Genomic DNA, 11,490 nt, shown 5'->3' on the forward strand with positions numbered 1-11,490 from the left:
CGTCTACAGAGTGAAAATGGATTCTTATCTTTATAGAACCCCCCAGATCTCAAAATCTAGACAACTTCAGTGGTCCCAACTTCGTATTTGTAAGTATTTTGTTTTACTTTTTATTAAGTACCTTTCATTGCATGTGTGGGAACTCAGGTTTCTTTCCCAGTGAAATGAAAAATGGCATTTCCACTGAGAGTTGCCATGTGGACATGGTTTGCACCCACCCTGATCTAACTAGGTGGATTTAATATGCTCATAGAAAATGAACCTGAGAATGAATTCTAAAGTAGAACCAAAAGTCAGGACTAGTTGTTAGGTTTTTGACTCTATATTTTATGTTAGTCCATTTATGTTTGCACTAACAAATACATTTAAATTAAACAAATTTTTTTTCCTGGAAGATTTCTTAGCAAATGAATATGTTCTTTATTAAATCAGGGCATGGAGGACACAATTGTTGGCCTAAAAGCAAATCTAAATGCTGAAATCTACAGCACTATTTTGCAGATGAGACTCTTCTATTCCCAGCTGTCTGTTAGTGCACATCTGTGTGGTCAGGTTTGGCAAAACCCTGGGAATATAGCAGTTGTCAGCTCATGTAGGGAAGTGCCAGTGGTTATCTTTCTGGGGACATCAGAAGCAGTTGCCACATTTAGTCCTCTAGTTTGTCCTGCCCTGCAAGCCTCCTCTGAACTCCTGTGTAGTGTTAGAGTAGTAAATTGTGTAGCTTGGCTGGCACTATATACGTGAACTCTGTATGTAGATTGTGTCTAGATGGAAGAAATGATAGGCTGTGAAATAATGTAGACGACTACGTTGTCCCTACTTCTGACAATATACAACTCAAGCACTTTGTCAACTAAAGATGGTATATTCTCTTTAACTCCAGCCACTGTATCTAGGCAGGCTTTGGCCATCCATCACATGTAATTGTGCAAAAAGCTTCAAGGTTTCCAAAGAGGCACAATGTCATTGGTGTGCACTCCTCAACTGAGACAAATCACTGAGCTGCAGGAGAAGTGTTAAAGGTCTTAAATCCTGAAGGACTAGTTATTAGTGCTAGGTCAGTGCTGGGGCCAGCCATCCAGAAGGGAACTTCAGGGCAGCAGCACTGTCACAACACAGTTTTCAAAGGGCCTTTTAGAAGGATGCGATGTGCCCACACAAGTATCATCCCTTCAGCTCTGTTGGAGAACTGATTTATGAGTATAAACTTTACCATTAGGTGTTTGGGCCAGAAAACACTGAAAATAGTCATGCAACTTACAGGTGGATTTGCTAGCTATAAAGATTTTTAGGGTGGTTGACTCCTTATTTTGTCCTAGAAGATCCAGCATTGAGGCTAGGGGGGATAGTTGATTTCAGGTATCAGAATAGTTGGAGCAACAGGTTCACTTACTAATTGGTGCCAGCCTGTGACAATTATTGAATGCACCAATGAAGAGAATTTTTTGTAGGTAGTCAATTTTTATACCAGGCAGATCTGAGTCTTGTACACACCCCATAGTTAGCAGAGTTAATGTGTCACTCAGGGGCTGCAGGCATTGGAGAATACAGCAGAGAGCTCAACATCTGGGCCCTGTTATGGAATTCCTAACACTGGATTCAAATTAGATCCCTGAAAACAGACTGGGTTGTGATGCAGCTCATAAAGGAGTCCCGACAGTTTTGGAACACAAATTGATGGCCAAACACTTAAAATTGGAAAGAAATACAAGCCAAAATGAGGAAACAATCTGAAAAACAAATAGATGCTAAGGATGGAAGATCAGTGACAGTCACTACTACAGCTAATAATGCAGCACTGATCAATAAGTACCAGATTATATACCAGTGTCATATACAAGATTCCTGTGACACCCTCTTACTGAACAGTTTGATAGATCATTAGCTATTAATTTTTCTGATTTTCTGTGCACCCACTAGCAATTTCTTTCACATTATTTGGAGTTCTAAAGCTTGTAATATACTGCTGTCAGTTCCCAGCTCTGTAGCTGTTCTAATCAAGGTGTTTCCTTATGAAAAACACCTCCAAAACACCCCACTCCCAACAGAGGCATATCTGCAGTTCTTCAGACAAGAGTCTTTATTTAGGAAAAATGAGACCAACTTTGTAAATAGGCTTCCTTTGGGAAGGCAGCAAGGAAGTACTAAATATTTAACACCATATTTTACCTGCTGGGTGTTTTATACTGCAACATCAGGCTGCAGGCTGGCTTTGCAGTTCTTTGTTGTTAGCTCTCATCTTTCTTACACCACCATTCTTCACTTTTTTCCAAGTCACTTTTGCACATATTAAACAATGACTGGACATTAACTCCATCTCCAAAAGTAACCTAGGGGTTTTCATAGGTGATTTTCCTCCGCTGGTGAAACCAATGACTAATTCCTATTTTGTTCTTGTGTGGTTAATCAGCTCTTTATTCACACAAGGCCTTGAGTGACTTGTTTTTACTAATAGACCAGACCACATACAAGTAGACTAGAACTAACTGATCTCCTTTACCTTCATGTTCACTGATTTCTTAGAAGAGTATTTATATGTCTATAGAATAGGGTTTCCTCTTGTGAAATGACAAGTCCAGTTTAGCCATTTGTCTAGCAACTCTTAGTCTTACTATGGCTCCTACCTACTAGCTGTACAGACATTACTGGTGTGAAGCCTGCTGTATCTCCACAGAGTGCTTCGAAAAACTACTGTTATGTTTGTGACCTTCCATTCCTCTGGCACTAAAGCAGTTTTAAGTATGGTTCATAGTTCAGCCATTTCATCCTGGAGTTTCCTTAGAACTCTTGGATGAATACCATCTGTCCTGTCATTTTGTTTCAAAACCTTTTGCACTTGGATTTGAGACAGATGCTCCACCATGCCTCTTCCATTAAAACATTCTGTCATGAAAACTTCCTGAAGCTCTTCTATGAGGTTAAAAGTGGGAAGAAAAAAAAAAAACAAGTTTTCATTTCTGGAAGTCTTCTCTAGCAGTTGCTACTACTTGACCATCTTTGTCCCTAGGGCAGCTTGGCAGGTTTCATGGGTCTGATGTGTTTGAAAATTATTCATCTGTGTGTTTTCTCAAGTTGCTCTGATGTGCTTTTTTTTCTCCTGCCACATACTGCTGTGTCTCATCTATTGGGTTGCAAGTTTCTTCTGGTTTAGAAATAACTTTGACATTTTAAAGGCCATGTTCCTACGTTTGTTATACATTCATACCTGTTCTTTAACCACCTCGGTCTTATCTTTATGGTCTTCCAGTCTGCTTTTCTGGGTGGTATGCCTCTATGCTGGACCTCCTGTGCAATGTGTGCAGTGCTCCTGATGCCTGCAACTATTTTGGGGATCCTTTTTAGTTTTGATTTGAGACAGACCTCCTCGTTTACCTCCAGTAAAAAGTTTCCAGCAAGTCATTTCATGAGATTTTTCCATATTGGACACGGATGTGAAAAACTATTTAGCTTTTTTTCTATGTCCTTATCTTTTCTGAGCATTTCCATTACACTTTGATCACTTGCTAGTCTTTTTGAGCACTCATTCTTTCAGTGTACACAGATGGGTGTTATCTGAACCCCCCCTGACCTGACTTCCCATGCTTTTTAAAGCTTAATTTGAAAGTAGTAATTTCCACCTGTTCTTTTCCATTTGTCTTTAATCTTTATTTGACATATTCTTACTGAAAGGACAAAACACTTATTTCTTTTAAATTACGAAGTATCTCTACTCATGACATCACTCTTAGCTCTGCCTGGTGCAGAGCTTTGCTATGGCTCATGCTGATGTGGCATGCACACAGAATACTCTCTGTTAAAGATGTGGGTCAGGCTAGTAGAGCAGTGTAATAGACTGGTTTTGCAATAAAGACCTTCCCCAGCAGCCTGTAGGTATTTGTAAATGAAATTTCATTTAAAATATACTACAGGTTGAGTGAAAAAAAAAACTTGAAAATCAAGAAATCACGGTGGTAACAGTCTCACCAGGTACACTAACAGGACCATACCAAGAGCATGTTTGGTAAAAATGCCTTCTTTCTTTCCTCAAGCAATATATTGGCATGTGTGGAGACAACATTCCAACATTTTTCATGCTGTTCTACAAGCTGTGTATTTTATGAGAAGCCACTAATGCAGGGGCCAGAATAGTAGGGAACATCTGGGACAGCAGATCTCTAACCACATCTGTGTTATGGCAACTTCCCTCTCCTGATATGGACAGGAAACAAGCCAGTGACACCGATCTCTGGGAGAGACAGTTCCTGAGTGACTCATTAATCAGGTAATACACCAGAACAAAAATTTTAAGACCTGTGCTTCAGTATTTTCAGTTAAGAGCAATCATGGACTAGAATCAGCAACTTCATTCAGTATTTGAGAATTTTTTTTTTCACTCACAAGGCAATGTAAGTAAATGCTAACATTAGGAAAACATCGGTTGCAAGTAACAGCATTATGTGTGGGAGTGAGGTGTGGTTAAAAACCTAGCCTCTTGTAATAAACTCCAGGAGACAACACTGCAAGGATACCTGACAGTTTTGCCCTAACAGCAATAGCCCAAGCGCAATGCCAAGCACAAGCCTGCATAGGGCTTCTGCATTCTGGGAGTACCTGGCCTCTCAGAGACATCAAGAGTACAACAATCATGTACAACATTTTATTACAAAATCGTTAAAAAAGTAATACAATGCAACATACTACAAAATGTAAGATTGGCTATTAAGCTACCTCCTTTGTTTTACTTAGCTATAAAGAAACACCTGGCTATCACTCACTGAATTTCAACAAAACCATTAAATATGCAAAAACATTCCACAACTTTTTCTTAAACTGAACTGTAGCAGCCTACAGCTACTACTTACGTTAAAAATAAAGGTTTCCCTACAAAGAACCACATTACCTATACACAGTTCTGTACAATTTTTTATACTGAAGCTAACAATGAGCTGCACTTGAGTTCACATTCTTAGTAAAATATTGGATTTTGAGCATAAATCTTTACAGCAGGACATTCATTTATTCCTCCTCCTCCTCTTCTTCTTCCTCATCTTCATCATCATCTTCTTCCTCCTCCTCTTCTGGTTCTGTTTTCTTCTTAGATCCTGCAGGCCTGCCTGGGCCCTTTTTTCCTGTGTCACTCTTGCTCTTAGCACGATACGCTGCGATATCCTGCAAGAAAAATGCTGTTTAATGGCTGGCAATGCAACTCTGTACTTTTAATAACTTAGTAATGCTGCACTGTGTGTAACAAATACTGTCTGTGCAGAATGTGTGGTTTCAACCTTGGAATTTTTATGCCTATAACTTTTTGCAAGAGAACATACAATCCAGCCAGTTTAAGGGTGTTATGATCTCTTATTTACATTTTTTTTAGTATGTCTATGTATTTTACCAAGCAGGTGACCCATTTTCTGGAAGTAAAGCATCATATCTCTAAATTCTCTACATGTATGAAAACCACATCCAAGTTCACTGTAGAGGTCCTAGGTATCTCCCCCACCACACCTTTCCATGCATTTTGGCGACTGACAAAGGTTGACAGGAATATTTAGAAGCATAAACAATGCATGGTTTAGCTGCAAAAGCAAAGTCATACGTTCAGAGTGATCTCTGTAACTCCAATCATCATTTTGTCACTTTCACTGTACCTTCTCGTATTTCTCCTTTAGCTTTGCAGCCTTCTGTTCATATGGCTGTTTGTCTTTGGCCGACTGTTCAGACCACATTTCACCTAATTTCTTTGCTGTATCTCCAATAGATAAGCCAGGATGCTCATTTTTTATTTTTGGACGGTGTTCGGAACAGAAAAGGAAAAATGCAGATCTAAAACAAAAGACAGTGATTAAATATCAGACTATTAGAGCTTTTTCTGATTCGGGTGTTTTTTGGGGTTTTTTTTCTGCTCTAGAAACACTCACGGTGGTCGTTTAGGAGCATTAGGGTCCTTTTTCTTTCCTTTCTTCTCGCCTTTGGGAGGTACATAGTTCTTCATCTCCCTGTCGTAACGAGCTTTGTCTCCTTTAGCCATTTCTTCAAACTTTCCTTTTTCCTTGCTAGACATCGTCTGAGCAGAAGGGAAAGGAGAAGAGTCTGGATCAGATAAAGCCCCTGGTGACCCACTAACGCCTAAGCAGCAGCTGCTGGCAAGGATCTTTTCCCAGCAGCCCGCAGGAGGGGCGGGGGGCCGGGCCGGTAGAGCTCGGCTAGGGCCCGCTCACCTTCCATCGCTCCGAGCACTTCCGCGAGAACTCGGCGAAGTTGACGGACGAGTCCGGGTGCTTCTTCTTGTGCTCCTCTCGGCATGTCTGCACGAAGTAAGCGTACGAGGACATCTTGCCCCGTGGCTTGTTAGGGTCGCCTTTGCCCATGGCGAGGTCGGCGGCGGGTCCCTGCGGGTGGGGGGAGAGGCGGCGTCACGGCAGGGCGTCAGAGCGGAGCAGAGCCACCGGCGGGTGGGGCGGGGCCGCGCCTCAGGCCGCTCCCACCTCTCACTCGCCGGCGCCTTCCCGCCCGAACACGCCCCCCATGGCCGCCGGCCCCACCTCCGCCGTAGCCCCACTCTCGCCCGCCCCGTCGCACCTCCCGTAGCCTCCACCCGTCCCCCGCAGCGAGAATGCCACAGCCCGCGCCCCAGCTCTCCCTGGCAGGGCCGCCCGCCGCCCTCCCCGTGCAGTCAGTCCTATCCGCCCAGTTCGGACGTTCCGCCCGTCAGCTCTGGGACAGCATCCCGCCCTTGGGGAAACCCCGCAGTCCCTCCGCGCCCAAGGCGGGTGGCAGCGCGCCCTCACTCCCACTCTCCCTCCACTAGCGCACTCCCGCTGCTCCGCGGCTCCCGCCGAGCAGCGAGTATGCGGGGGCTTGCCTGGCTGGGTGGGGCGGGCGGCGGCGGCGCGGGGCTCTGCTTCCTCCGCTGCGGCTGCTAAATGGTTTCCCGGCAGCGCACTTACAGCCTCTTGTTTTCCCCAGTCCTGCCCGCCACAGCAACTTGACCCACGGCGCCCTAGGGACCCGCCTCCGCCGCACCGGATTGGCTGTCGCGCCGGTTCAAACTGCCTGCGGCCCCGCCTCTTAGGGCCGAGGCCGGCGGGGATTCGCTGGCTGCCCTTCTAACGTCAGTGGATGAGCAGCTTCTCGGCTAGGTGGAGCGCGCGAGGGTCGTGAGCGCTCATACTCGTTGGAACCGGTTGGGGTGAGGATAGTGGGGGGGTGGGACCCAAAGCGCTGGGCGGCGATTGGGGGAGAGGGGCAGTTTAAAAAACCGCGGGGCGCCCATCATTGGTCGCCGGGGAGTCTGCGTGTTTCGATTGGGCGGGGCGAGGTGCTGCGGCGTGGTTTAAAAATACAAAGGGAGCGAGGAGGGTGGCGGCGCAGGCGAAGTCTGGGGGGTTGTGTTAGGGGACGGGTGGTGGGGCGGGCAAAGTGTGGGGGTTGTGTTAGGGGACGGGTGGTGGGGCGGGCAAAGTGTGGGGGTTGTGTTAGGGGACGGGTGGTGGGGCAGGCAAAGTGTGGGGGTTGTGTTAGGGGACGGGTGGTGGGGTGCGCTGGGATGAGCGAGGTAGGGTCGTGGTAGTAAGCCTTTGCCAGACGCGGCGGCGGGTAGCTGCCCTGGCTGCCAGAGAGTGCGGGGTCTCCTCGGTGCTACATTTCTCCTGCCCAGGAGGCAGTAAGGTGTGAGCGCGACCATTCACACTCAATTCCTTATCTTTTGGGGTGCGGGGCTGCAGGCCTGGCGGGCGGGTGGCTGCACCGGCCAAGTAGGACTCGTTCCTATGTCAGTGTGCGGGCAAGCGGCGCAACGTCGCTGCCTCTTCACTGACCTATCGTGGGGTAATGGCTAGGTCAGCGCCTGTTCCCGGCTCCCTCCCTGCGGGGCCTTACACCGCGGGAGGAGGGCTGGGCTGCCACCGAGGTGCTAGGCTTGGTTTGCATCAACTCCTGGGGAGAGAAGTTTGGCGCGTCTGCTTTCTCTTTCGAGGGTTAAAAGAGGAGCCCATGGCTGGCTGCGGGGAGTGGCTATTCCCTGTCACGCAGGACTAAAAGCATCGACGCTATGAAGGGAAAGTGTCACCTCTTTTTATGCTTTGTTTTCCCTTCAGAGTAAAGGCTGCTGCAGCAGCCTGAGAGCAAAGCTCAAAGATTTTACGTCTTTGGTTTTGCATTGATGCTTTCAAGTGCATTTGCCAGCAGTGGTGATTCTGGCCTTTTTGGCCATACAGTCGTTTACTTTTATTGTTACTGAATCCTAAACTGCAGGATATGGGTTCTGCTGGTATTCATTTACTTCTGTTTGGTTAGTTTCATCTAGTTAACATCTTTTTTTTTGTTGTTAATTTAGGTAAATGTTCTTAGTAATGTGGGCAATTTTTAACTCTCTGATATAGTTTATAGCACTGGTGAAAAGCAGGTTGTAATTTTGCTTGCTGAAGATGCCATGCCTTCAGCAGAGTTTTAATCAGTTAACCTGGCTCAATGGTTTAACAAAAAATAATCATACAGTAGCAAGAATCCCAAATCTACCTGTTAGTTGCAGGTATAAGAACAGTGAGTATCTTAATCTTCAGTCTTCCTCTAGTCCAGATTTGCTCAGTGTAGGGTTCATTGAATAAGAAACACTTACCAGGTCCAGCCCTTCAAGCTCTTTTTTTGTTTGTTTTTGTCTTCATCCTTCCAAAGACAATGTTTCACACAGAACACTTGACTAATATATGGTAGTGAATTCTTCCTCTCTCCCTGTTTCATTTTAAGCTTTACGTATTCGACCACATTGCAGCCCTGAAAGACATGATGTAAACTGAAAAAAGTCAACATTTGCTATGAAGGCAGGGTGACGAGGAGGTAAATTGACAGAACAATGCAGATGTCAAAGCCTGCCAGAAACCAGTTATCCAAATTCTTATGTCAGATAACTTCTGTGACTATTCATGTTGACAATGTATAACCTGCAAACAAAGCTTGCACTTCTAAACCAAACATTTACGTGGGATGTTCCGTGTTCCAAATCCGGCTCTTTATTACTATGAACCATTCCACTACAAATGAATGCTCTCAATTCTGAGGTACTGAACTGTGTGAAAGGCCTAGCCACTGTGCAAGGAGTTGTTTTAATTTGTTTTGTAGCTTTAAAGATGCCTTTACTTAATATGTTACGTGGAAAGTACTGTTTTTGTTTGATGAATTAAGCTGCCAGATAGGTTTACTTTGTGGTGAACCACCTGTATATTACAGTTTCTTGTTGAGGATTTTTTAGTTAATGAAGTAGTTTTGTAACAGTATAATCTTACTGGTGTGCACTGAATGAATAATAGCACAGCCATTGGTGTGAAATTGTTCTTTGTCCACGAGATGTACCTAGAGTTCTCCACATCACCAATTCATAGGTATCTTCTGCAATGTTAATAGCCGTATAAAAACATAGTTTAACTCCATCAAAATCAGATTTACTTCTGAATCCTTTGCTGATGCAGTTGAAAGAACAATGAATTATTTCCTGAAAACAGTTTTCTTAATGTCAGTGCTTCTAAAATGGCACGTCTTGACTTCTTGTATTTTGGCACTGAAAAATGATCAGGATGGCTACAGAAATTTTTAACAGCTGAAAAAAGAGATTATTTTTTCTAATTTTACCCTCCCAAATCTCTTTTCTGCTATTTCTTAGACAAAGCTGATTTTGTGTTTTTGTTTTGTGATGAGGTGGGTTGATTGGTTGGTTCGGTTTGGTGTTGGTTGGGTTTTGGTTTTGTCTGGGGGAGAAGGAGGTGTTTTGGTGGGTTTGTTTATTTACTTTTTTAACATTAAAGTAGCAAGTTCATGTGAAAAAAAACTTTGAAACAGTCTTTGGAAATTATGGGATTGCATAATTGCAATAATTGCAGTGAGACTTCCTCTGTTGCATTTGTTTTCTTATATGCTCTAACAATATGAAGGAAAGCAGGTAAGGTGAGAGTGTAGTTACTGCTATGAGGGTGGGTGGAAGAAGCCTAGCATTCAAATAATTCAATCAAGTGTTTTAAGAATTGACTGAGATTCTTTGTTTGTTTAATTTTTTATAGATTCTTCTTTCTGAAAAATAAAGCTTTTATACAGTTAAGTATATACATAGAGGGTGATGTCATGCAAGATTATATAGCATAAGAAACCAAGCAGTTGTACTCTAACATCTGTCTGTCCTCCAACAAGGAAGGCAGTATTGAAAATTTTCCATGGTTGAACATGATACTGGAGGCTTTCCACAGCAGTGCTGATGCTGAAAGCTCCATGCAAGAATGCAGATTTTAGAAACTTGTCAGTGTCAAAGCCATGCCTTGCTCCCAGTGCTCTAGCGCTTGTAAAAATGCATCTCTGTGCGCTTGGTTCCATAACAAGCTGTCACGTTTTTTTCATTAGACACACTGTTCCTTTTCAGACAAAACCACAGATTCTATCTCGAGAGATTCAGTCACTGTTGCTCTTCTAAAGCAGTGATCTATGCTGTACTGACTTTGGTCAGCTTACATGCTTAATTTATTAACCACATGTGGATGACAGTCATGGGGAAGGAGCATAAACTCCAGGACTTGAAGCTTACTTTTGCTTGAATAATTCAGTGCATGAAATGACTGAAGTTTTACAGCTTCCCTGGCTTTAAACCCTTTGTAGTTTCAAATCTGCTCCACAATTACTATTTTCAGCACTGCTGTTAACTTCTATTCTTCAGTAAACTGTGTGAGGAAGGAAAAGCAATGTAATGGGTAGAAATACTGGATAGGAGGAAAGGATCAAGCAGGCAAGACCAGGTTACAGAGCTGAGAAATAGATTTAAAGATAAGTATGGTATGGACATGGAAAGTGAAGTGATAATGCACTCTATCTCTTGGCTTCTGTGGCAAATTTCTACAGATCTTCTGTCAATGCAGACAAAGCAAAAAAAAGTAACAACCTTTTATTTGAATTAACGTTTCCATCAGTTAATCTATTGCAACAGATACTCTTTAGCTGAGGAAATTGCTGACTACAGTTGCATGACCTTAAGTCTGACCAAACTTTCATTGTGGTGCAAGTGTATTATATGGTGACAGTTTTAGCTCAGTTGGATGAAGCTTTACTGTCTCTACAGAGGCATTGTTATTACCCAAATTCCTGTATGGAGTGCTTTAATGGCAATAAAATTCTGCTTTGGAAAGTGATCATTCTTGATTGAATACTGCTGAAAGGATCTCTTATGCACCTGAGTAGTCAGTACTTACTAGATAAAGCAAGTTGCAGCTGCTCTCAATTTTAACATCACCTAACTTTACTAGCAGTAATGCAAGATGTTGAAAGAAGCAGCAAGTTTAGCTTTAATCAGATCTTTTTTTGTTACAGAAAAAGATCACAGACCAAGACACACAAAGCATTTAAATAGGTCACTTTTTGTAAACCCATTTTTTAATGTGAATTACTAAGTCTACAGATAGCAACTGTGGTTTTGGCCTAAGTTTTTTCACATGAACATCTTATAATAGATGTATGGTAGGAACATTAGGACAAAAAGCA

The 11,490-nt window shown here is 43.4% G+C and overlaps 1 protein-coding gene across 2 annotated transcripts; it reads right to left on the reverse strand.

The window, feature by feature from the left end:
- Positions 1-4,622: 4,622 nt before the first annotated feature.
- On the reverse strand, positions 4,623-7,145 carry HMGB2 (high mobility group box 2). Of its 2 annotated transcripts, none has more exons than XM_064148853.1 (5): positions 6,927-7,145; positions 6,198-6,368; positions 5,898-6,043; positions 5,628-5,802; positions 4,623-5,148 (listed from the first exon to the last, which is right to left on the reverse strand). In XM_064148853.1, exons 2-5 carry the CDS (start codon positions 6,345-6,347, stop codon positions 4,996-4,998), a joined length of 624 nt encoding a protein of 207 aa, XP_064004923.1. In that variant the 5' UTR covers positions 6,348-6,368; positions 6,927-7,145; the 3' UTR covers positions 4,623-4,995. The 2 variants fall into 2 exon arrangements, with proteins under 2 accessions (XP_064004923.1, XP_064004922.1); XM_064148852.1 differs by having other exon boundaries at positions 6,842-7,144.
- Positions 7,146-11,490: the final 4,345 nt, after the last annotated feature.

This window comes from Pogoniulus pusillus, chromosome 9 (genome assembly GCF_015220805.1).
Source record: "Pogoniulus pusillus isolate bPogPus1 chromosome 9, bPogPus1.pri, whole genome shotgun sequence".
Taxonomy (NCBI): Eukaryota; Metazoa; Chordata; class Aves; order Piciformes; family Lybiidae; genus Pogoniulus; species Pogoniulus pusillus.